General features: G+C 40.8%; 1 protein-coding gene across 2 annotated transcripts in view; it reads left to right on the top strand.

The window, feature by feature from the left end:
- Window positions 1–27781, top strand: part of slc25a13 (solute carrier family 25 member 13) — a 280692-nt gene that overhangs the window by 164996 nt on the left and 87915 nt on the right. For both annotated transcript variants that reach the window (XM_043689904.2, XM_087986841.1), the window contains 2 exons: window positions 19526–19610; window positions 20012–20170. In XM_043689904.2, the coding sequence (XP_043545839.1) occupies window positions 19526–19610; window positions 20012–20170 (244 nt within the window). The remainder of the gene's footprint in view (window positions 1–19525; window positions 19611–20011; window positions 20171–27781) is intronic.

The following is a 27781-nucleotide window of genomic DNA, read 5'->3' as shown; positions in this document are numbered from 1 at the left end:
ATTTTTAGGGCTTGAGACTGTGACCTGTTTGTGACTTTAAACTTTGTGAGATAGTGTTGCTAAAATAGTATTTAATTTGCCTGTTAATAATTCATTGTTAAACTAGATTGGGAAAAGAAATGTCCGTATTTCTTTCTACTCCAAACCAATAGTAATCTACCTTTTCAAATCTGTTTCTAATATTAGAGGTACCATTCAGCTCTTTGGTATGTTAGTATTACAGATTCACAAATGCACTGATTTTTAAAATTAATGCGTTTGGAAATTTGGCACTTCGATTAAAATATTGATTTCTCTTCCACCTGCTTTTTTTTTCTTTGTTGGTGTGTGAGCTTTGCTGGCAAGGTTAGTATTTGCTGCTCCTCCCTAATTGGACTTAACAAGATGAGCTGCCTCCTTCAATCATTGCAATCCATATGGAGCAGGCACAATCACAGTATTGCTAGGATAGAAGTTCCAAGTTTTTGCTGCAACGACAGTGAAGAAACAGCAATATAGTTCCAAGTCGGATTATGTATGATTGGAAGGAAACTTGCAGTTAGCGCTGTTTCTGGGAATCTTCTGCTCTTCTCCTTTCAGTTGATACGATGTGGATTTGAAAAGACTATTCAGAGAGGTTTGGTGAGTTGTTACAGTGAATGATGTAGATGGCACAGACTGTTGCTATCTGAAGGCCGCATTATCCTGCATGATGTTGAACATTTTGAATGTTGGTGGAGCTGCAATCATTGAAGCAAGTGGAGAGATTTCTGTCATGTTACTGATCAGCAGTCCCCCTCATTTTTATTGTGTGGATCTTGGAGGCCCATGTGAGGTATTGGCTTCTGGAACTGGAAATTAATGCTGCATTTGGCATCAGCATGCTGGTCGCCGTGCATGGAATGTCAGAGTGGCTACGCTAAACAGATTGGAGGGAATGTTGCTACTGACCTATGTTTTGTAAATTGTGGATGGAAGATTGTTGGAGAGTAAGTTGAGAAAAGATATCTCAGAATAAAACTGGATGGACCAATAAGCATCAACATAAGCATTGGAAATGATAATAGTGTACCCTGTCCAATTGATACTGTAAATTCCTCTTTACAGGAGACTATGCATCAACCTACCTGACCTTCCGGTTGCCATCCATTTTAATTCTCCCTCCCACTCCCCTGGTAACATGTCCATCCTTGGCCTCCTCCACACTCAGAAGCCAAATGTAAACTGGAGGAACACCACCTGATATTTTGCCTGGGGATCGTACAGCCCAATAGCCTCAATTCTGCCTTCAATAGCTTCAAAATGCATTCATCCTCAGCCTTACCCCTTTCCCAGCCCTCCCCTTCCTTCTCACCTCTCTGACCTGACCTTACCTCTTCATCTTCCTACTCACCTATCCGCTCTATCCTTCCTAATGATCAATCACAATTACTGCATACCTGCACCCACCTGTCACCATCCCACCTACCCTTGCCCCAGCCCCACCCCCCTTTGCCCCAGCCCCACCTCCCTCCCTCTATTTACTTCTGGGCTCCCCTGCTCTTCCCCATTCCTGACGAAAGGTTTTGGTCTCCACGTATGCTGTCTGACCTGCTGTGCTTATCCAGCTTCATATCTATTGACTCTGACTTCCAGAATCTCCAGTCCTTATTGTCTCCAAAATTAGAAGAAGATGTTTCACAGAATATTTAAGCAATAGCCTCACAGAGTCATATTCACTAAAAACATACCTTTGAGCCAATGTCTTGACTTCTCCATCAAAATCTCTAGATGTTTGCTGTCTTTCTCACAGGAAGACCCGCCAAAGATGATATACAGTTGCAAGGAAATTTCAACATTGAGTCAGGATGCAAGAAGCCCCATGGGATCAGTCCCATGACAAGAAAGATTTATCCTATTAACCACACAGCCCTCCCTCAGCTAATGTATCATAGAACATAGAACAATACAGCGCAGAACAGGCCCTTTGGCCCTCGATGTTTCACCGACCTGTGAACTATTCTCAGCTCGTCCCCCTACACTATCCCAAAATCATACATGTACTTATCTAAGGATTGTTTAAATCTCCCTAATGTGGCTGAGTTGACTACATTCACAGGTAGTGCATTCCACGCCCTTACCACTCTCTGTGGAAAGAACCTGCTTTTGACATCTGTCTTAAATCTATCACCCCTCAATTTGTAGTTATGCCCCGTCGTACACGCTGATGTCACCATCCTAGGAAAAAGACTTTCACTGTCTACCCTATCTAATCCTCTGATCATCTTGTATGTCTCTATCAAATCCCCTCTTAGACTTCTTGCCAATGAGAACAGGTTCAAGTCTCTCAGCCTTTCCTCATAAGACCTTCCCTCCAGACCAGGCACATCCTGGTAAATCTCCTCTGCACCTTTTCCAATGCTTCCACATCCTTCCCGAAATATGAGGACCAGAACTGTACACAATATTCCAAGTGTGGCCACACCAGCGTTTTGTATAGTTGCAGCATGATATTGCGGCTCAGGAACTCAATCCCTTCTGGGAGCCCAGAAGTAAATAGAGGGAGGGAGGTGGGGCTGGGGTGAGGGTAGGTGGGATGGTGACAGGTGGGTGCAGGTATGCAGTAATTGTGATTGATCACAATCTACGAATGTAACCTAACACACCGTATGCCTTCTTAACAGCACTATCCACCTGGGTGGCAACTTTTCGGGATCTATGTACATGGACTCCAAGATCCCTCTGCACATCCACACTACCAAGAATCTTTCCATTGACCCACTACTCTGCCTTCCTGTTATTCTTCCCAAAGTGCATCACCTCACATTTAGCTGCACTGAACTCCATTTGCCAACTCTCAGCCCAATTCTGCAGTTTATCCAAGTCCCCCTGCAACCCGTAACACTCTTCCACACTGTCCACTACTCCACCGACTTTAATGTCGTCTGCAAATTTACTAATCCATCCACCTATGCCTGCATCTAAGTCATTTATAAAAATGACAAACAACAGTGGTCCCAAACAGATCTTTGTGGTACACCACTAGTAACTGGACTCCAGTCTGAATATTGTCCATCAGTCACCACTCGCTGCCTTCTTCCAGAAAGCCAGTTTCTAATCCAAACTGCTAAATCACCCTCAATTCCATGCCCCTGCATTTTCTCCAACAGCCTACCATGTGGAACCTTATCAGAGAATTTACTGAAGTCCATGTATAACGCATCAAAGCCCTACCTTCATCTACATGCTTGGTCACCTTCTCAGAAAACTCAGAGGTTTGTGAGACACGACCTGCCCTTGACGAAACCATGTTGACTATCTGAAATCAAATTGTTGTTTGCTAGATGACTATAAATCTTATCTCTTATAATCCTTTTCAAAACCTTTCCTGCAACAGAAGTAAGGCTCTATTTTCCTCCATATTTAATACCACTTGCAAGATGCAAGGTCACAAAATATACTATGGGAGCAGTAATTCAGTGTTTATTACCAAAACTGGCTCAGAAGCCAGTACTGACTGAACTGGCTTAGTCTTGAGTATTACTGGCACCTCCTACAAACATGGAAAATTGCCCAGACCATGTCTTGTTTACAAAAAGCAAGGCAAATTCAAACTAGACAATTATACCGGTTTCAGCCTACTCTCAATTGTCGCCAAAGTGATAGAAGAAATTCTCAATAGTGCTTTCATGCAGAACTTACACAGCAATAACCTGCTCATTGATGCCCAGATTTGGTTCCTCCAAGGGCATGGCTTCTGATTTCATTCTTGCTCTTGTCCAAATATGATCAAAAGTGCTGACTTCCGAACGTGAGATTGGAGTGACTGCTCTTAACACCACAACAGCATTTGACTGAGTGTGACATCATCAAACTATGGCAAGATGAAAATCAGGTAGGGATTCAGATCTAATCTTCCCATTCATTAGAAATATATCCTGTGCAAAGGCAAATGGTTGTAGTTGTGGGAGGGCAATGGTCTCAGCCTCATAACATTGCTAGTTCAGCAGGGTAGTGTTGGCACAACCATCTTAAACTGCTTCATCAATGACATTCCTTCATCATGTCAGAACTGGAGATGTTTGTTGATGATTGCACAATGTGTAGTAGTTTTTGCAATTCTTCAGATACTTAATGAATCTGTATCCATGTGCTGCAAGTCTCGGATAATATTCAGGCCTAGGTTAATATGTGACAAGGACCACGCATGCCACACGTGTCATGTGATGCCAATCTCCAACAAGAGAGAATTAAGACACATCCCTCTGATATTTAATGGCATCAAAACTGTTGAATACCCCATATTCAAAATTCTGAGGGTCATCATTGATCAAAAACTGAACTAGATCAGCCATACAAGTATTGTGTGTCTACAAGACCAGGTAAGAGGCTAAGAATTCTGTGGCGAGTAACTCACCTACTGACTCTGAAGCCTGTCCACTTTCTTAAATGCAATAATGAAACATGTGATGAAAGAGTCTCAGTTACATGAATGAGTGCCACTTCAGCAGCACTGAAGAAATTTAACACCATCCAAATCAAAGCATCCAGCTTGATTGGCAGCTCATTCACGAGCCCAATCATTTGTTTCCTCCACAATTGACCCAATGTATTTGACAAGATGCATTGCTACACCACAACTGGGCTCTTTTGACGCATTTTCAAACCCTCAACGTCCAACACCTTGAAGGACAAGAACGGCAGGGACATAGGAACAACACCACCAGGAAGATCCCTTCTAACCCCCAAACTATCCTGGGATTGGAACAATATTTCTATTTCTTCACTGTAAATTGATCAAACTCCTCGAACTTCCTTCCAAACAACAGTGTGAGTGTGTTTACACCACATGGATAATGAGTGAGGGACAGTGGTTCATCACTGCCTTCTCAAAAGTAATTCATGATAAGCAACAGTACTATTTTTGTTAGCAATATTGTATGAAACAGTAACAAAAAAGATGCACCTGTCCATTGTGAGAGAAAGTCCAGAACAAGGTTCCACTTGGTAGACTAATTAGTAAAGTTAAATCACATGGGATTCAGAGCGAGCTTGCCAATTACATAGAAAAATGTCTTAACTACAGGAGTCAGAGAATGATAGTGGAGAATTATTTTTCGTACTGGAAGGCCGGTTCCAGTGATCTTCCACAGGGATTGGTGCTGGGTCCACTTGTGTTTATCATTTATATAAATGATTTAGATGAGAAAATAGAAGGCAGTGGTTAGTAAGCTTGTGGATGACACCAAAATTGATGGTATAATGGACAATGGAGAAGAATATCTAAGATTACAAATACATTTTGTTCATTTGGGTCAATGGGCTGAGGAGTGGCAGATGGAGTTTGTTTTGGATAAATGCAAGGTATTGCATTTTAGTAAAATAACAGGACTTTTTTAATTAAAAGTAGGGGCTTGCCTGGTGTTGTAGAACAGCAAGATCTAGGGATTCAGGTATATAATTCTTCGAAATTTGCTACATGTGTAGACAGGGTGATGAAGAAGATATTCAGTACGCTTACCTTCATTGCTCAGACCTGTCAGTATAGGAATTGGGATGTCATGTTGAGGTTGTGCAGAACATAGGTGAAGCTTCTTCTGAAGTATTATGTCCAGTTCTGGAAGCCATGTTATAGGAAGGATATTATTAAGCTAGAGAGGGTTCAGAAAAGATTCATCAAAATGTTGCCGGGAATGGAGAGTCTGAGTTATAAGGAGAGATTGGATAAGCTGGAACGTTTTTTTCACTGGCGTGTAGGAGGTTGAGGGGTTACCTTATCTAGGATTATAAAATTATGAGCGGTATAGGTAAGTCTCTTTTCCCGAGAGTTGTGGATTTCAAGAATAGGGGCCGTATTTTTAAGGTCAGAGGAGAAAGATTTTAAAAAGACATGAGCGGCAACCTTTATTACATTTGTATATGGAATGAACTTCCAGAGAAAGTATTGGGTGGAGGTACATTAAAACCATTTAAAATATGTTTGGATAAATACATGAGTAAGACATTTTTGAAAGAATGTGGGCCAAGTGCATGCAGGTGGGACTAGTTTAGTTTGGGATTATGGTTGGCATGGACTAATTAGACCGAAGGGTCTGTTTCCCTACTGTATGGTTTATGACATAATTTCCTCAATGTGTAATGTAGTAGTACCAATGTCCCAAATAGGATAACTTCAGAACAGATCTAGCAGTTCACATCGAGATCCATTGAGATGCTGTGGACAACCAGCAGTATTCCATTCAACCCCCCAAAATGCAAATTCTTGGCCCTGCAAATCCCTCACTCTTCTTCTTGATCTTAGGCAGTTCCTCGGGGTCAAGAATGAATTGTTTTCACTTTGGTTCAGTGCCTTACCCCATATCCTTAGACTATGACCCTATTCCTGGTCTACCCAGTCGCTGGGGCTATCCTTCCTGCATTTACCCTGACTAGTGTGTTAGAATGTTACAGGTTTCTATCAGATCATTCCTAATTCTTATAAAATCCAGTCCTTTTTGATATATCTGACCTGCCATCCCAGGAATTAGTCTGATAAACTTCTCTCAGGCTTCTCAGATGCTGCCCGAACCTGCTGTGCTTTTCCAACACCACACCTTTCGACTCTGACTCACCAGTATCTGAAAGATCTCCAGGGCCTTTCTCATCCAATCTCTATCCATGCCAGTCCACTATCCCCCATTCCATTCATGGGATTACTTATTTGGGATCTTATCAAAAGCCTTCTGAAACTCCAAATAAACCATATCCATTTGCTCCTTGTTATCTCCTTTTCCAGTCTAGAATACTTCATCTGATATTGGTGCAATTAGTTTGAAAAATATCTTACTGGCTTTTCTATTCCCAATTCATAATCTTGCAATAAAATTGTACTACTCCCAGGTCACTAGCATCAGTTGCCATTTTAAAAGATTTTGTAAAGTTAGGGGCAGCCAACCAAGTTCATTTACTAGGATTGCCTTCAGCTTCTGAGAAGTTCTTTGGTACTATGTTGACTCTGCCACCATTGATTCTTTTTGGAGTAAATCTGTTAAAGTTGCAATTAATTTTCTGAAATTAGCTACAAATTTCTAACATAATTTGCACATTCCCTAAGATCTCATAATTTCCTGTTCAGCTTTAAGAATTCAGTCAGAACCTTCACTTATATTGTTTATGTCATCACTTGCCTTTACCGTGTTGCATGTCATGGTTAGATTACCCTCACTTTTGTAAATTACTCTTAGCTTGACTTATTACCAAGTCATTGAACTATAGTTGCTTAAATAGGTATTCTAGTAGTTTGTTCTTCCCAGGTGATACTGTATGTTGCAAACCCTAGTAAATTGCTTCAACTTCTTGCACAGCTCTAGCATTCTCAACAGAAATATCCTACCTCAATACAATGGAAACAAATAGGCCTTTAATTTTCACCTTCACCCTCAGTACCTTCCTTTCTGATCTGATAAGGGGGATCTTGGGGCATTCCCAGATTACCTTTCTTTACCCTGGCTACTTGCTTTCGTTTCACTCTCATACCCTGTATAGACTCAGTTTTATGGATCAACTCAATAATTGTCAGCATTACTGCTGCCTGTCTAGCAGTTGCAACACTCTGCTCTTCAATATGGATTAGTCTTACAAAAAATAGTGAGTGAATTCCACATTTGAAGCTTTCAAAGAAATTATTTTCTTGGAAATTAATAACACACATAATCCATAGCAAGACTGTTAAAGATATAATGCCACATCCATTCGGACCTGTCCTGATATTGTTTTTAACTATTCAAGAATATCAAAGAATCATTACTTCACAACATTTAAGAATAGAATAGCTGACAATATCTAAGTATACAAAAATGATCAACATTTAAAGGAACATTTACCTTAAAGCCCTGAATAAGTAAGATTTATTTTCCTGGTAGGAAAAAAGATCTTTTGAGAAGTATTATCTGAGTATTCCTAACTCTCAAGAAATTTCAGTGAAAATGTCTTATTTTTATATTGACACGTATATTTTTATATTGTGTGTAAGCCCCTCCTGCTTTCTAAATGTAATTGTTAACCTACTCTATAAGTTCTTCCCACATAAATTGTGTTGCTGTGTAATTTGATATTGTTCCTTAATTATTCAGTGAATATTTATGTATGAAATGTATCTAGTCATTTTGTTTGTGATGTCTTTAACCCTTCCATGGAAATTTCTTTCAAGTCTCCCTTATTGTTCAATCTTAAACAAATCCTCTAAAGGTTTATCAGTCAAGATGTTTAATTTCTTTTCTTGGAGTGTTTGATGGCATTCATGTAATAAGGATCTTTCCATCACTTAACAGTTGAATGCTTCCAGCATTTATGGTTCCATTACCTCTCCTGTAGTGAACGCCTGGGTGTGATGGTGTCATGTCCCTTTCCAGGCCTTGTTCAGCAAGACATCAAAGAGATATAAATACTGAGTACTATTCTATGAATTTAATTAATAGCATATATATGTTGGTTCTATGTCTTCTTCTAGGTATATCCTAATTTCACAGTGGACCTTTCTGGTTTGTTACTCACTGCGATGGAGTCTTTGATTAACTCCTTGTTTTATATATAAATGGTTTTAGGATCAATACGTGTCAGACATAATTAGTTATATTTATTTTTAAATTCAAGCTACATTTCTAACCAGATTTTGTTGCAGTGCAGGTTGGATGGGCTTCATCTAAACCATGAGGTGAATAGCCATAGAGTCATAGAGATGTGCACCACAGAAACAGACCTTTCAGTCCAACTTGTCCATGCCAACCATATATCCTAAATTAATCTAGTTCCATTTGCCAGCTCTTGGCCCATATCCCTCTAAACCTTTCCTATTCATAAACCCATCCAGATGCCTTTTAAAATGTTGTAATTATACCAGCCTCCACCACTTTCTCTGGCAGGTCAGTTCATACAAGCAATACCCTTTGCGTGAAAAAGTTACCCCTTATGTCCCTGTTATATCGTGTCCTTATCACCTAAACCTATGGCCCTCTAGTTCAGGACTCCCCCACCCAAGGGAAAATACCTTGTCTATTTACACTGTCCATGACCCTCAATATTTTATAAATCTCTAGAAGGTCACCCCTCAGCCTCCGAGGCACCAGAGAAAGCAGCCCCAGCGTATTCAGCCTCTCCCTACAGCTCATACCCTTCAAGGAGAAAGTGAGGTCTGCAGATGCTGGAGATCAAAGTTGAAACTTTATTGCTGGAACAGCACAGCAGGTCAGGCAGCATCCAGGGAACAGGAGATTCGACGTTTCGGGCACAGGCCCTTCTTCAGGAATGAGCAGAGAGTGTTCAGCAGGAGAAGATAAAAGGTAGGGAGGAGGGACTTGGAGGAGGGGAGTTGGAAATGTGATAGGTGGAAAGAGGTCAAGGTGAGGGTGATAGGTCGGAGTAGGGTGGAGGCGGAGAGGTCAAGAAGAAGACTGCAGGTCAGGAAGGCGGTGCCGGGCTGGAAGGATCCGGCTGAGACAAGGTGGGGGGAGGGCGGATGAAGAAACTGGTGAAGTCCAAGTTCATCCCCTGCGGTTGGAGGGTTCCCAGTCGGAAGATAAGACGCTCCTCCTCCGACCGTCGGGTTGTTGTGGTTTGGCGGTGGATGAGTCCAATGACCTGCATATCCTCGGTGGAGTGGGAGGGGGAGTTGAAATGCTGTGCCACAGGTTGGTTGGGTTGGTTCGTCCGGGTGGCCCAGAGGTGCTCCCTGAATCGCTCCGCAAGTAGGCGGCCTGTCTCCCCAATATAGAGGAGGCCACACCGGCTGCACCGGCTGGGGAGACAGGCCGCCTACTTGCGGAGCGATTCAGGGAGCACCTCTGGGCCACCCGGACGAACCAACCCAACCAACCTGTGGCACAGCATTTCAACTCCCCCTCCCACTCCACCGAGGATATGCAGGTCATTGGACTCATCCACCGCCAAACCACAACAACCCGACGGTCGGAGGAGGAGCGTCTTATCTTCCGACTGGGAACCCTCCAACCGCAGGGGATGAACTTGGACTTCACCAGTTTCTTCATCCCCCCTCCCCCCACCTTGTCTCAGCCGGATCCTTCCAGCCCGGCACCGCCTTCCTGACCTGCAGTCTTCTTCTTGACCTCTCCGCCTCCACCCTACTCCGACCTATCACCCTCACCTTGACCTCTTTCCACCTATCACATTTCCAACTCCCCTCCTCCAAGTCCCTCCTCCCTACCTTTTATCTTCTCCTGCTGAACACTCTCTGCTCATTCCTGAAGAAGGGCCTGTGCCCGAAACGTCGAATCTCCTGTTCCCTGGATGCTGCCTGACCTGCTGTGCTGTTCCAGCAATAAAGTTTCAACTCATACCCTTCAACCCTTGCAACACCCTTGTAAATCTTTTCTGAATCCTTCCAAGATTTACAACATTCTTCCGAAAGCAGCAAGATCAGAATTGCCAACAATTTTCCAAAAGTGGCCTAACCAATGTCCTGTATGGCTGCAACATGACCTCTCAACACCTGATGCTCTGACCAATAACAGAAAGCATACCAAATGCTGCCTTCACTATCCTATCTACCTGCAACTCCACTTTCAAGAAACTATGAACCTGTACTCCAAGGTCTCTTTGTTCAGCAACACTCCCCAGGACCTTACCATGAGGTATATGAATCCTGCCCTGCTTTGTCTTTCCAAAATGCAGCAGCTCATGTTTATCTAAATTAAAGTCCATCTGCCATTCCTCAACCCTTTGGCTCATCTGATCAAGACCTTGTTGTACTCTGAGGTAATGTTCTTCCACGTCCACTACACGTCCAAATTTGTTGACTTCTGCAAACTTACTAGCCATACCTCCTATGTTAGATCCAAATCATTTATATAAATGACAAAAAGCACTGTAACCAGCACCGATCCTTGTGGCACACCACCAGTCACACGCCTCCAGTCTGAAAGGCAACCCTTGACCACCACCCTGTTTTCTATCTTTAAGCCAGTTCTGTATCCAAATGGCTACTTCTCCCTGTATTCTGCATGATCTAACCTTGCTAACCAGTCTACCCATGAGGAACCTTGTCAAATGCCTTACCGAAGTCCATATAGATCCTGTCTCCTAGTCTGCTCTCATCAATCCTCTTCGTTACTTCTTCAAAAAACTCAAATCGAGTTAGTGAAACATGATTTCCCATGCATGAAGCCATGTTGACTATCCCTAATTAGTTCTTGTCTATCCAAATACATTTGAATCCTGTCCCTCAGGATTCCCTCCAACAACGTGCCCACCACTGAGGTCAGGCTCACTGGTCTGTAGTTCCCTGGCTATTCCTTACCAGCTTTCTTAAATAGTGACACAATGCTAGGCAGCCTCCAGTCTTCCAGCACCTCACCTGTGACTATCGATGATCCAAATATCTCTGCAAGGAGCCCAGCAATCAGTTCCCTAGCTTCCCACAGAGTTCTAGAGTACACCTGATTAGACCCTGGGGATTTATCCACCTTTATGCATTTTAAGACCTCCAGCACCACCTCTTCTGTGATATGAACATTTTACAAGATGTCATCATCTATCTCCCCACATTCTGTATCTTCCATGCCCTTCTCCACAGTAAGCACTGATGCAAAATACTCATTTAGTATCTCCCCCATCTTCTGTGGTTCCACATAAAGGCTGCCTTGCTGATCTTTGAGGGGTCCTACTCTTTCAATAGTGTTTTAGCAAACCAAGTAATAGGGAAGTAGAGAGGGATTTAACCTAAATAGTCAGTGGAAAGGATGATGTGAGAGAAGATCTCAAATCAAAGGAAAACAGTGAGATAATAAAGCAGGGTAGTAACTTGGGTTATGCTAAACGGAGCATGGCAAAAGGGGAATGAGAGTACAAACCTAATAATGTACCAATTCAAACATTGCAAATTGGTAAAATAAAAGCGGTAACCCCACTATATCTGAAGGCGTGCAACATTTGAAAAAATATGGATGAATTGTTGGTACAGTTGTAAATAAATATGTGCAATCTGATAACTGTTATTGAGATGTTGTGGAGGATGACCAATTCTGGGACTTGAATAATGAAGAGTACATTTCAAAAGATAAGGAGATAGGAAAAGATTTCAGGTAGCTCTGTTAGTTAAGGATGCCAATAGTACTGTAGTGAGACATGGTCTTAGCTCAAAAAAGCAAGATGTAAAATCAGTTTAAGAAAAGTATAAAATAGAAAAGAAAAGAGGTGGCTTGCGTGAATAGTTTTAAGGTCTCTGTCCTATTTAGTAGTTACTCTTCATATCCAGTAAGAAATAAATGAAACATGTAAGAAGGTACCACAGTAATCATGGCTGACTTTAATCCATATGTGGATTAGGCAAATTAGATTGGCAAAATAGTGTGGAAATTGCGGTCATAGAATCTATTCAAGACAGTGGCTCCAGAACACAATCATCAAGACAATCACAGAACAGGCTATTCTAACTATGGTAATGAAACTGGAGTCATTCTGATGATGGGTCACTGGACCCAAAACATTAATTCTGATTTCTCTTCACAGATGTTGCCTGACCTGCTGAGTTTTTCCAGCAATTTCTGTTTTTGCTTCTGATTTACAGCATCCGCTGTTTTTTTTTATTTTTATCTGACTGGTGAAATCACTTACTCCATTAAAGGAGCTTCTGTGGGATCCAAGATGGTGGTGATCTAGGAAGATTGCATTGCAGAGCTCTGCACTACATCACAAGTGGGACGAAGTCCTACCTGCCCTACCCGGACCACAGTGATATCCTGGGGTTCTGGAATCCTAGGAAACTGCCAGCGAGCAACTTAGCTTGGTTTTCGCTGTCCAGGGATGCCGAAGAAAAGAGCAGGTACATCTGAGGCCGGGTCTGATGCCCAGCCTCGAACTTGATTTCTGATCAGGTTCTGGTAAAGGAGCTCGCAAAATCTTGCAAGATGTTGGGCAAGCAGATAGAGGAGAATTTGGCCCCAATCTCTATCATGCTGCAGAAGCATGAACATCAACTGGGAAACCTGGAGAAAAGGATGGATAAGGTAGAACACAGAGTCACAGCGGTGGAAGCTGATACCGTTTCTCCAAGGTTAGGACCCAGGCCCTGAAGACGCAGGTCCATACTTTGCTTGATCAGGTTGATGCCCTCGAGAACGGGCAGGAGAAGGCATATTCAGATCGTCGGTCTGCTGGAGGTAAGGAAGGTGAGCGACTGGTGGAATTTATTGAGGACTGGTTGCCAAAATTCCTTAACTTGGAGGCTGGAATGAAAAGCTTGAAAATTGAGAGGGCTCACCGGGTCACTGTGCAGAGGTCAGGTCTGAACTAACGTCCTTGTCCTAGCTTGGTGCAGTTCCATCACTATAGAGATAAGGAGAGAATCGTGGAAACTTCCAGAATCCAGGAGAAGGATCTGAATGCCATAGTTAACGAGGGCTCTGAGATCATGTTTTTCCAGGACTTCTCAGCGGTGGTGATCGGAAAAGAAAATCTTATGATGGCATCAAGAAAAGACTGAGAGAGCTCAGGATCCAGTATTCCCTGAGGTATCCAGTGATGTTTCGGAATGCCTTAGATGGATCTGTACATCGCTTTGACATGTCAGAGAAGGCAAGAGACTTTGTGGACAAATTAACTTAATCTGAACAATTTAGTATGTACAAATAGTAGTGTTGTTAGGGTATGTCTCTACTTTTCTTTAAAATAAAAAGTGCAAGTTCCGTGTTTAGATTAGATTAGATTACTTTACAGTGTGGAAACAGGCCCTTCGGCCCAACAAGTCCACACCGACCCGCCGAAGCGCAACCCACCCATACCCCTACATTTACCCCTTACCTAACACTACGGACAATTTAGCATGGCCAATTCACCTGACCTGCACATCTTTGGACATGGGAGGAAACCGGAGCACCCGGAGGAAACCCACGCAAGCATGGGGAGAATGTGCAAACTCCACACAGTCAGTCGCCTGAGGCGGGAATTGAACCCGGGTCTCTGGCGCTGTGAGGCAGCAGTGCTAACCACTGTGCCACTGTGCCGCCAGGGTTTTCTTTTCCTTTTTTTATTGGTAATAATTCTGTCTAAGCGCTGCTCAGGGGAGTTTGGGTTGTGTACTTTCAGTTTCTAAATTAAGTTATAACAAAGAATGAGTAGTGTATTTAACTTTTTTTCTTTAAAAATGGCTTTGTTTACATTGTTATTTAATGGTGTATTTTCTTTCTTTTCTGCTTGTGTTTGTGGAGTGGCTCTAGCCAGGAGGAGGGAAAATTGTTGGGACGGCTAGATGCCTACTTACGGGCAGTTTATACCCGGTTCAGGTATTTAAATGCCCTGGCTACAGTATTGGCAGTGGGATAGGAATTTGGGTTTTGGAATATGTAGATGTCCCCTTTGAGCAGGGGTAAGTTTCCCTATTCAGCGCCATTGGCACTTTATATGTTGTTTTTTTTGTTTGGTTTTTGTTGTATATAGTCTTTGATAGCTTTGTAGGTTTGTTAACTGTAGTGGTTTTAGTTTATGTAGCTTTTTATGTTCAATGGATCTTGTGATATAAAGGCTTGGCAATTTGTGCTTTAAGATCCTCCTTTCTGGAATCTAAATGTTACTACAGAAGGTTATGGCTAATGACTTGATTAAATGGTGTACCTGGAACATAAAGGGGAGTCACTCACCAATTCAGAAGCATTTGAAACCACAGCAGAGTGGCTTTGATTGGGTTTACTTTTCATCTTTTAATACCAGAAGTAGGGGATTGGCTATATTGGTTAGGAGGAATCTCCCATTTAATTTACTAGAATGTGTTAAAGTCACACATGAGAGGTTTGTAATCCTCAAAGCCCTGATAAACAGAGAAGAATATGGAGTTTTAAATGTTTGCTGCCTTCCAGTCCATCCCCTCAAATTTCTGGTAGATGTGTTCTCTGAATTGATCAGACTCAAGTCCTGGCATATTATTATAGGGGGAGATTTTAATTGTCTTATGGATCCCACGGTAGACAGGTTGCCCATAGGCCCCCTGATACCCTCTGTACAAACTAAGCAATTAGTGGATCTGTGTGTGGAGTTAGGATTGGTGGATGTCTGGAGGCGTCTTCGCCCCACTGGGATTTTATGTCTTTTTTCCAATCCACACAGATGTTACACCAGGATTGATTCTTTTCTGACCCCCATGGCAACCCTGGACTTGGTGGCATCTTGTACGATTGGTAATATTGCCATCTCTGATCATGCTCCACTGTACCTGTTGGTTAAGATTAAGGATGCTATAGTAGGTCTGTAGCACTCGCAAATGGATCCTTTGTCCTTAAGGATAATAAGTTTGTGCAGTACTTATCTAAGGAATTTGGGCGTTTCTACACATTAATTCAGGCTCGGTTAGTATCTGTCCATCCTTTGGGAAATTGCCAAAGCCTATGCTGAGGGTTAGTTATTTCCTACTTTGCCAGTACGAAGCGACAGAAGGATGAGTAGCAACGTCTCCTTAAAGCACTATTGAAGGCTGCTGAGAAGGCTTACTTTGACAGGCCCTCGTTGGCCAAGCTGCATTGAATTCCATGCTCACGCAGACAGCAAAGCAGGAGCTTACTTTTGCAAAACAATTATTCGACAAAATCAAACAAGACTTCAAAGATGAGTGGCGCTTCTGGTCCATGGTTAGGTCGGATAGTCCTTATTAAGATGAATATTCTCCCCCGTTTGTTGTACCCTATATGAATGCTCCCCCGATTTTTGATAAGCAAATGTTCAGGAAACTGAACAGCTGGTTCAGCTCTTTTATTTGGCATCGTAAGTATCATTAAATTAGCCAAACTGCAATTGCCTCACAGACTAGGGGGAGTGGCTTTCCCGGACATTAAAAACCATCAACTAAGCTCACCTTTATCTTACGCGAGTGATTGGGCTTGTGGGATTGTTTTCAATATGGTTAGATATTCTAACGTCTCAGGCATAGTGCCTCCTTACTAGTTTGCTGTTTTTGGACAAAATGAGGACTGTTAAGGAATATTGCCATAACCCATAGTTATCAATACTGTTAAAACATAGAGGGCAATTCGGCAGAGGGAAGGCAATATTGGCAAAACATCTTTTCTTATGCCTATATGGGAATGCCAGGTTTTCAACAGGGTATGATGGATTCAGGATTCAAACATTGGGCAGCTAGGGGTGTGTCTTGCATGGGTGATTTATTTGAGGGAGACATAATGATGTTGTTTGATCAGTTAGCATGGAAATATGAGCTATCTAACAGGGACCTCCATTTTTTTCAAGTTAGGGCTTTTATTCAAAAAAAGACCACTTTTGACTGATCCCTACAAATCCGACATAGAGAGGAGGGTGCTCTGTGCTGAGTACACTATCTGTCAGCACTTTATATCATCAGTTGGAGGGTGGTCCTGCAGATGAGTTCGAACGACTGTGCAGGGTGTGGGAGAGAGAGATAGATGTTGAGGTCTCCTCAGAGGCATGGGAAGATATTTGGGAAAACGCAGGAAAGATATCAATTTGCAATAGGACGTATGCTTTAAAGTTGAAGATTCTCCACAGGGTCCACTTGGATCTGGATCGTTTGTCAAAATTTAAACCAGGGGTATCTTCAACATACCCCAAGTGCAAGGTTGGTACGGGCACTCTTACTCATTGTATCTGGTCCTGTGGTAGGCTTCAAACATACTGGAGCACTGTGGCAGATGCAATGGAGGGGATTTTGTGTGTAAGGGTGGAGAAGGATCCGATCTCTCCTCCTTTTGGCCTGCCCATTGTATTCCCTGTAGATGCACATAAGAAAAACATTTCAGCATCCTCACTTTCTTCGCAAGAAAGAATATATCGTTAGGTTGGGTGTCCAAATGTCCCCCTGGCCTGTCGGGTAGGAGGAAGATTGTTATGGTGCATATCCACTTGGATTTTCTTACAAGTATGGTACACAGCAAAACTGAGAATTTTTTGACTACATGGACACAGATATGTCTGCACACTAATAAGGGCTTTTATACAGCCATAACGATTGTGCCTTACAAGTCCAATATCCAAAGAGGAGGATCTGCAGGGGGTATGTGAAAATTAATGCTCTCGATATTCGAGAATTAGTGTTTTGTTTTGCTGAGCTGTATTATTATTTATTAGTTTGTTAGTTATTAATTATTTAGTTAAATAGTTAATTGGGTTTTTTAAAATATATTTTGTATATATTTATACATTTGTACATGAGGGCGGTTTAGGTTTTTAAATTTTTTTTTGGTGTTCTTTCTTCTTGTTGTTTGGAATTGTCTTGTTTTGCATTTGTAATATTAAAAAAAAATATTTTTCAATAAAAATATATTTTTAAAAAAGAGTTTCTGTGTAACAGTGATCATAAGTGATAGAATTTCACATTCAGGTGACAGGATGCATCCAGGACTAATAAAAAACAAAATAACTGCGGATTCTATAATTCAGAAACAAAAACAGAAGTTGCTGGAAAAGCTCAGCACGTCTGGCAGCATATGTGAAAGAAAAATCATAGTTAACATTTCAGGTCCAGTGACCCTTTCTCAGACACTAGAGACTTTTAAGAATATATAAAACCTCTCAGCAAAACTTTATCCCTGTTAGAAAGAATGAGGAAGTAACACTGTTCAAATCTGCAATGTTTAGTGTGGTTTAGATGATTTCTAGATTTTAAAGAATAACTAGAAAAAAAAATGAGGGAGAAAATAAAGTATGAAAGAACACTATATATTAATATAGAATCAGGGTCGTGAAAGTTGATGTAGGTTTTAAAACAAGAAAAGTGTAACTAAAGATAGTAGTGGTCCTCTGGAGAGCAAGTCTGGTAAATTAGTAATGGAAAAGAACAGACATTTTTGTCCTCATTGTAGAAAACTTAAAGATTTACCAAATGCATTTAAAGAATCAAGGGATAAACAAGACAGAAGAACATGAAACAGTCACCAACAAGAAGCAAAATGTGCTCGACCAATTATTAGACCTAAAAGTTGGCAAGACCCCAGGAACATATAGCCTGAAGGGTCACAGAAAATTGGAAACTATCTAATTAACACTGTTTGATAAAGTGCCACATCAAGTGTTGTGGGATCAAATGGTGAATTGCATAAAGGAATGGTTTGCTAACAGTCAGCCAGCAGTAGAAATAAATGGATATTTTTGAGATGGCATTGGTATAACTACTACAGTCTGATAATCATCAGTTTTGGGGCCTTAACTATTTATACTATATCAATAATTAGGATGTAGGGCACAAATATCTGGTAGCTAACTTTGATAGGGACCTTTGAGGTATTATATATTCTTAGAAGTCTCTACTATCCTAATTTTAATGTCATTTCCCAGTTAACTTTAGTTGGCTATTCCTTCATATCATTATAATTTCCTTTACTGAGGCTCAAATCACTGGTCCTCGACCCATCTACTAAGATAGGCTGGGAAGTAAGTTAGTGGGAGGAGGGGAAGAGCATGCAGAGGCAAAGATATATGTTAATGATGCAAACTTTATGACATGGTTGCATTTTTCTTTGATTTTGCACTCACTCAGTGTCTGGTACAGGGGTGCTTTCTGGGGCCCGCAGTGTTAAGGTCAGGGTGCAGGCTCTATTCTTGGGTGGGGGGGAGGCTATTATGCTTGGGTTGGGGGGGAGGAGGGGGGAGGGCAGATGCACCTCCCTTTGACAGGTTGAGGGCTGAGGGCCTAGGTCAGGTGCAGCACACTGCCCATGATTTCTGTCCCGTCGTTTCACTCAGTTAAAAATTTCCCCAAATATGGTGAGCAATTTAGTGACCAGAATGTTACATTTTCATTGGTTGTCATTAAGACAAGTTTCATACTTGCTTTCACGATTATCATCCTCAAAGGCCATATTACTGCACACCTGTATTGATGTCAAGTATTCATTTTTCATAAGTCCACAAATGAAGTACTTGATGAATTCAGTAATATTACTGTCAAAATCAGTTTAAAAAATAAAAACAAAATCACTTGAGAAATGTCTGCTCCAATGCAAAAAGTGATCTCTGAAATGCAGATTCTCTGTCTTTTGCATCCACCTTTATTGAGACATGATCTGCAACTGAAAGCTAAGGTTCATGCTATTGTCATTGTCAAAATGCAATTTAAATTCCATTTAATGGCAGGGCCGAGCTTGATGCATTACAATTTTGAGCCAGCGGAAATTGCAAGACTACATAAATTGAATACCTGTGTCTGAAAATTGGATGCAATCTGAAAATTATTGGAGTATCAGTTGGACCTTTTTCAAAAGTATTTTTTTTAAATATTTATGCAATGGAGAAGTAATGAAAACCCAGTTGTTCCAGTTGTGCATAATGTAGACATCCAGAGTAACAGCAACATTTCTGATCTTTTTTGCATTGAAATCTTGGCATGGGTTGTAACACCTATCCTGAGGATATTAGGAGGCATTTTAAACTGTTTACTTAAATGGTTTGATTTGTTGCTTTATTAGGAATTAGCACAAATTGTAACATCATTAAGACTGAATAGATTTAATTGTTCTTTACTGCTTCACACTAGCTTAGTATTTGGAACTTGTGAAAGTAATGAAATCCCCAAACCTTGTAGATTGTTGTCTGTTCAGAATTTTGATTTATTTTTAAGCTGGCTCAAAGTGGCACAGGTCATTCTGTACTGATGGATGTGGCAGAGTCAGCATACAGATTTATACTTGGTGGAATTGCTGGAGGTTAGTCAAAAAACATTTTCTTTCCCTGAATATATACACAATTTCTGTATTTAAAAATGCCTTCTGTACCTTCCTTTGGATTAGATTCTTCATTGTATTCTTCATGTATATAAAGGTTACCATATCATAGTAACCTTTATATAAATGCTTTTAAAACTGCCACAGATCAGAGGCAATATTTCTGTCTCACTTGGCTCCAGATTGGCTTCAGAAGAAGCAAGTTAATAATGAGTTAGAATACTTCTGATACAATTTTAATTAAAATCTTTCTTTGTAAAGTTGGGAGATGAAAAGAACCTAATTGATGAATTAGATTCTACTATGGGAGTAATTTTGTGTCTCTTGGTTTGACTCCGTTTGTATAGATTTTAAAATAACTTTATTGATACTTTTCTCTACAGCCACAGGTGCCACTTCTGTCTACCCAATTGACCTAGTGAAAACTCGTATGCAAAATCAACGTTCCACAGGAGCATTTGTGGAAGAGATTATGTACCGTAACAGCTTTGATTGCTTCAGGAAAGTGCTGCGATATGAAGGCGTAATTGGACTTTATAGAGGTCAGTTTGTGCATTGTTCTGCAGTCAGTACACATTATTGACAGGATTTTTCAAAGGAAATATGATCCCTCTGTTCTAGGCAGCAGAGATTACCACTTATTTGATAAATCCTGTCCACAGATTTTGCTTGAAGAATACGTCGCCATTCCTGCTCACAATTTAAACTGGTTACAACTTAGTTAAGAAGGGTGGTTTGATTATTTTCTTTGTCTTAATCCTCCAGTTGACAGACAACATTTGAATTTAAAAAGGGAAGAGGTATTACCAATCATATATCTATAAATCAGACCGCATAATCAGTAACAGAATCAAGCCACCCAGTTCCCTTTAGTTATAAATGAAAAAGGAGTTTATTGCAAATAAGACAATTTGTAAAGATGTAAAGATTATTAACAAAGAGTTGAAACTGTTCAAATATCTATATCTATCCTTTTTGAAAGTTAGTTCCGTTCACAACCTCTAAGTCTAGGGAAGAGATATAAAAATTCTGTGGAGAGTTATTTTAAATGTACTTTGGCCAATCAGAGTCATAGAGTCTTGGAGATGTACAGCACGGAAACAGACCCTTCGGTCCAGCTCGTCCATACCAACCAGATATCCTAGATTAATCTAGTTTCATTTGCCAGCATTTGGCCCATATCCCTCTAAACCCTTTCTATTCATATACCCATTCGGATGCCTTTTAAATGCTACAATTGTACCAGCCTCCACTACTTCCTCTGGCAACTCATTCCATACATGCACCATGTGAAAAAGTTGCCCGTTAGGTAAGTCCTCTGATATCTTCCCCTCTCACCCTGAACTGATGCCCTCTAGTTCTGGACTCCCCCAACCCAGGGAAAATACCTTGTCTATTTATCCTATCTATGCCCTTCAAGATTTTATAAACCTCTATAAGGTCACCCCTCAGCCTCCGATGCTCCAGGGAAATTAGCCTCAGCCTATTCAGCCTTTCCCTACAGCTCAAATACATTTCGGAAAAATAATTATGGATTGTCCTAATGCTAGTCTGTAGCTGAAGTCACTTTGCATACAAGCCAATGGCATTAGTGCTGCTACATCCATCAGGTTATGGATGGCTGAAATTATGTTTCTGGAGATGGTGATGTATATTTCAAATGCTTCTTTAGCAACCTTCCACTTGAGGTGGTCATGCTTAAAAGAGAGGGATGAAAGCACGTTGCTCATTAGGCTATTTATCTCAGACTCTAAATTTACAAATGTAATATTTTCATTGCATCTGCAAACTGGGTTACGTGATCTTTCTTTGTAAGTATTGTAGACCGGTTAACTCTAGTTGAGCAACTTATATTCTTTGCAAAGGTAACCATTTTCCCTGCTGCCACTAGTTATCTTTGCTTTGCAAAATGGCCTTTCCAAAAATACAAGATGTAGATATTTATCATCGTTTGGAATTGCAGAACCTGAGTATTTATGGAAGAAGACACATTTTGTTGAAACTTTTTGTCTTGCGCTCATCAGGACCTTTCAGAAGAAAATTAAGGGGAAAACCAGCATTCATACTGCATGAGACGAAAGAGTGAAAGTGTTTAACAAGGTGGGACTAGTTTAGTTTGGGATTATGGACTTGAATCAAAGGGTCTTTTTCTGTGTTGTGTGACTTTATGACTCGACAAGTGAACTGTGATTGATTCAGGTATCGCCATGGAAAATGCCAGACTTTGTTTGAATTTTAAACCAGGCAAGTTGATTCTAATTGGTCAGGGAATTGCCCTGAGAACTGGACTGGAGAATGCCTGTCACCTTTTCTGAGTTGAAGCAGGCTTTGTGTGCGTACATGTTTATTCTGTCTTCAAAGAAAAGGGCCCTATGTATTGATATGCTACATTGAAGTGACTATATTGTAAATGTGAATAACAATCTAAATTAGCTATCAATAAAATTCCTCACGTTAAGAATTATTCAGCAAATGCCCAATTGCAGAGTTACACATGTGTTGCCCTTTTTACGAACATGGGTTGGTTGAGTGCAGTGTTGTGCATTCACTTGTTGTGAACAGTCAAATGAATATGCTCTTTGATGTGACCTTCCCGTCTTTTGGATGAATAGCCTACATATCAGGCATCATAACATAATACAGATGTTTGTCCACATAATTACATTCTGAGTTAATATTTGAGATATCACATCTTTGTAACAAAACTGTTAACTTTCTTTGCTTTGTTTCTATTATGTTTTATTTTCTTTATGAACTCTTGTGATATTGAATTCAGTGTTAACTTTGTGAATTGCTGAGAAAACATTGCAAACTGGTTATCAATAGATTTCCACAAATTGAGTATTAAGTTTGAAGAATTTTTAAATCCTTGAATAACATAGTCGGCCTACTTACAGTTAATCTCTTGAGCTGTATAATAATACCAATATTGCATGTGGGGAAAAATACTCTTCCTTGCTGTCAGTATGTGTACATTTTGACAGTTGTACTTCTGATTCATTGGGTGATATCATTTTCAAAGTATTTTCAAAATTAGGAGAGGGAATCTGACCTTCTTGTCAGAATTTTACAAGGTTGTTTGGGACAGTTCCAGAAGCTTGAGAAAGTATATATCAGTAGAAAATACTGGATCAAAGTTGACTAACTTCATGTGCTTGCTTATTTTACTGATGCCACGAATGTGTTATGAACCAGGCTCGACCCCTTCAAAACATTTCAACAAAGTAGCCTAGATCTTAACTTTGCTAGTTGTTTTAAGAGTGGATATTCCAGAGTGATGCAGTTGGTCAAACCACTTAGTTTTAAACAAAACAGCATTTATTTACAAGATTACCGAATGAACCACAAACAAGAGAACAGAATACAGAATCTGAAAACCCAACAGGTTATCCCAACTTAATGATGCTGTTCTCAATACTTGCAACAATTCCCATAAACATCCGTTGTACAAAAAGTAAAATCAAACACATTCTTATAGGAGAGAAATCAGAAAGAGAGTACCAGCCTGGACCTGCTTCTTTGGGTTCAGCAGCTTTTACAACACAACTGTTTTCTAACCAAACCAAACCAGAGTAAAGCTGAGTTGGAAGAACTGCCGACTTCCCTTTCATTGTACAAGTTTTTTTTAACTTGAAAGATTTTTGTCGGAGGCAGATTTTTATCTATAATCAAAATGGCCCTAAAATCCTTCAAACACAGACTTTTCGGAATATGTCTTTTATGACCTTTCTGAAAATAAAAACCAAGGACAGCATAACCTTGTTAAAGGAGTGACATTGTCACACATGAGGAACAGACTTCAAGCTGCAGTATAATGGGAAGGTAGTTAATAGACCTAACTGGTCAATTATCATCAGTTGTGCAATGCATTTCAGATTTTGCCAGTGATGCATCGAAAAGACAGGTATTCCAAGCTTCATTCACTTAAAGAAGATAGCAAGGAAGCGGGGTTTCAGTATTGGCTTTATCCAACAACAAAAAAGGGACAAATTGGTCATGACAGGGAATGTGGAGCAATGCAGGCAGTGGCACCTAAGCAAGAGTGGGGAAAGGTTGTGCTGCGGCAGTGTCATTGGTACAGTAGTGTCTTTTCAGAAGAAGCAAGGGAAAGGAGGGGCTGGTGCCAGCTTTATACTAAATCTTTCATGGTTAAAGAGTTCACTTTCCAAGCACTTCATACACCATGTTTCTGGCCCCAATGAGGGGAAGTGAGATCCAGCCTTAGGCAGCCTCCTGGCCTATGAGGACCAATGTTTGTGTTGGGGGTGTCAAAGAAGGGCATAAACTGGTATATAAACAGCCTCCAGTGAGCAGAAGAGTTTACAGTCATCTGAAGCATGGCTAGTTCCAGATATCTGACTGACCGTGTCAACAAAGGCAACATTTCCCAAGGAAGACCATTGCTGATTTATGTACCATGCTGAAGAACAAATTGTGACTTTTTCAGTTTTGTAGACATCCAGTACCAATGGTGCGAAGGTCATTTTGGCTCTGAAATATTAGCCCTCTGCTTCTTTCCAGTAACCACTGGAGATATCTTTGGGAACAGAATTGGCACATTGGGAGAATGAAGGTTGGGGGGGGGGGGGTCACCAGTGCTTTGTTGAAGTGTGTTGGGTTTGCGAATCTGTCTGTTACAACATTGATCTACAGAGTCATATGGAGAGATCTACTGTGATGGGTGCTGTCGCTGAATTTCCTAAATGCAAATCGTCATTGAGTGCTCATGTTAATAAGAAGAGCTCCCATTCATTCAACTGGTACATGACCACTGTTGAAAGATCCTTCAGTTGTGTGCACAGTTCCTAGGAACTATCAAGTAAACCAAAGGGCTTCTGAAATGCAGTTAAGCTATCGATATTGATCTTCTGCTCCCCTTGTTGTGCCTCAGAGAGGACTTTGAATATCATGGTTGCTGTGCATGTAGAATCTGGCATTGCAGAAGGGGGAGGCATTGAGCAACAAGGATCTTAACTGTTGCTGTTTTTTTTGCAAATTACTTGTGGAAGGGCCTATGTCCACTGTTTTTGATTCTGAATGGTGCCCAGTGTACTTCATATTACCCTGCTATGGAAAGGTGTCTCAAAAATGTGAATAGCTGAAGAGAGAACTCTCTCACTTCTGCTTTGCAGTAAACCGGTGAGTGTTTTTCCCCACTAAGAAGGTGCTGCCATCAAACCAATAAGGCGTTTTGCCTACCATGTAAGTGAGTAATCTGATATCTGCATTTTAGCGCCGGTGTGATGTATATATAGGTGAAACATATCAAACAACACATCCCATTGACATTTGCAGTGGGCAGCATGCCAATTGTATTTAATCAGCCTGTGCCTGCAAGCCATTAGAGGTGATTCTCCTACTGGAAATCAGTTTATAATAATTTGGACCATGCTAAGAATTAGCATTTGGATATGAGAGAGACTGCATATATTAATACACAGCACCATGCTTCATGTCGGCAAAGTAACTCATACATACATTATACCTTTTTTTATGGAAAAATAAAAGATCATGGAGATGATCAATTTCTGCTGTGTTCCTATTGTAACACCTTGACCAATCACAGTCAGAGAATTAAAATTGACATTCACTGCACTTGCTGGATTTCCATGCCAGTGATGGCTCAACCAGTCTTATTCTTCTATCCTCTTCTATAAATTTATGTCTGTTTATTTAGTCTTTGTTTTGCATCCTAGTCTTCTATACAAGATGAAAAAGTTTGTTTTCGTCTCCTTTTAGCAACTTTTAAGTTTGGTACTACCAAGCAATGAGGATCTTGTGGATCACAAGTTGCCTCCTCCTAACAAAGACTATGAATGAAGTCACAAAAAGGTAGCTTGAATTGGAACAAAATCTATTGAAAATAGAGGTGAGAAGAGACTGACTGATGTCAAGGCAGCATTTGACTGAGTATACCATCAAGGAGCTCTGACAAAATTGAAATCACTGGAAAGCAGGTAAAAATCTTCTCTGGTTGGAGACAAGCCAAGCATAATGGAAAATGAATATGATTGTTGGAGGTGAGCATCACCTTATCCACACCAATTAGGATAGACAATAAATGCTAGCCTAGCCAGTGATACCCACATCTCATGTATGAATAATTAAAACAATTCCCAGTAGAAAAGGCAGAGTCCCGACATCAAGAGCTATAGAAGATGTCTAAAGACCGTAGAAGGCTTGCTGAGTAAGATTGAGAACTAGTTTTGAAGGAGACTGCAACTTCCTAGACAAATAGCCGCAAAATTCTGTGCCCTCATCATTGTTGAGATTACATCTAGCACGACTAATTGTCATTCTCTGCCTGCAGCAGTCAAGAAAAATGTGGCCCTGAATTTGTTTGTGGCTAAATCCTTTCAACGGCCAGCTACTGACCTCTGTGGCATCTCACTTTTGATTACACACCTCTGTATCACCCAGGTGATAGATGCTTTCTTCTTCAGGCTGGACAACACATCAGCTTCCCAATTGATGGGGTATCTCAGGTTCAGAGTGTACTAGGTTTTGCCACATCACAGAACTTCCCCAGTTGAAGGATATTGTGGTACCCAATTTGCCATCACAGCATCAGTGACTTGCTGGTAAGATCCATTCACAGGGAGACTATCACTCCCTGAGTTTTTAGCTAGTCTTTCATGGGTGTGTATTCTTTCCCTGTAGATGGTATGATGATTTCGTTCTTCACCAGTTTAGTCTTCTGCATGTACTCCATCTCTAATGTCCATGGAAAGATTCTCGAGGTCAAAGGGAATTCATTGTGGAGCTGGCTTTTCACCCCCCTGTGAGGGACTCAAAAGGAGGCGCAGATGCATTTAATGAAAGACATCTGCTCACCAGAATCCTCAGTTGTCAGTCAATCTGCATATTGATGACTTATTTTTGCTGGCAGGAGAGGTTGGGTATTTTCCTGCAACACACGTCGGCAAGTATTCCTTAACGGTAATGGTCTCTGCTTCGTTCACAATACAACAGAAAAGACAAAGAGAAACGGTTCCCATTAGTGAAAGGTTTGAGAACCAAAGACTGCAGGTTTCAAGTGATTGACAAAATAACTAAAAGTGACGTGAGGAAGGGAAATGAATAAGCACCTGAAGAGGGAAATATAGATTCTAACTGACCTAAGGCTTAAGAAACTGTGTAAATATGGTATTCATGTTTCCATTGTATCAACCAGCAATACTTGTCAATTAAAAGGGACTTTGGTCCATTAATGTTTGGCTGGTAATGTTCAGCTGGTCGCTGGAAGATTCATGTGACTCCCATTGTTAGCCACTAACAGTCCCCATTAATAGCTATTCACCCTCCTAGCTAGATCGTTATCCATTCCTTTGTCTGTCTAATTGTTCTTCTGTCCCTTTGGGCTCTATCCCCACCTATTGTTTATTCCTTACCCCCTCCCCCACCCTATCTTCTACATATAAACCAACATTTTCTTAGCTACCATCTAAGGAAGGGTCAATCAACCCAAAACGTTAACTCTGATTTCTCTCCACAGGTGCTGCCAGACATGCTGAGCTTTTCCAGCTATTTCTATTTTTGTCTCTGATTTCCAGCAACTGCAGTTCTTTTAGTCTTTAACTCATTCAGTGGGTAATGCATTTGTACTATATGGCAATGTTTCCTAGGTGTTGTAACCTCTTCTGTTACTATTTGACGACCTCAGTATGCAAATGATCCAAAGACCAGGATGACACCCATGTGACTGGCAACTTAGAGGCATCAAAGCAACAGAATGCAAGACTAAGAATGTTCAGATAAATCGCTCTGTAACTGCATGTTATCGGTTTGTCTCTTAAGTAAACCTGTTTGAGATGTTCAAGTAAATTGGACCTTACATTACTTTGAGAGTTGAAATTCTATGTAGAACATCGAACATTACAGCGCAGTACAGCCCGTTTGGCCCTCAATATTATGCTGACCTGTGGAACCAACCTGAAGCCCATTTAACCTAAACTATTCCACTCTCATCCATATGCCTATTCAATGACCACATAAATGCCCTTAAAGTTGCCCCTACTACTCTGAGTAAAGAAACTCCTTTGACGTCTGTCCTGTATCTATCACCCCTCAATTTAAAAAGCTCCGTCCCCTGATGCTAGCCATTGCCATCCAAGGAAAAAGGCTCTCACTGTCCAACCTATCTAACCCACTGA

This window comes from Chiloscyllium plagiosum, unplaced genomic scaffold, assembly GCF_037043375.1.
Source record: "Chiloscyllium plagiosum isolate Xiang-an unplaced genomic scaffold, Cpla_swu_hap1 HiC_scaffold_5, whole genome shotgun sequence".
In the NCBI taxonomy this organism is placed as follows: domain Eukaryota; kingdom Metazoa; phylum Chordata; class Chondrichthyes; order Orectolobiformes; family Hemiscylliidae; genus Chiloscyllium; species Chiloscyllium plagiosum.
This window is presented reverse-complemented; position numbering and strand designations above follow the sequence as displayed.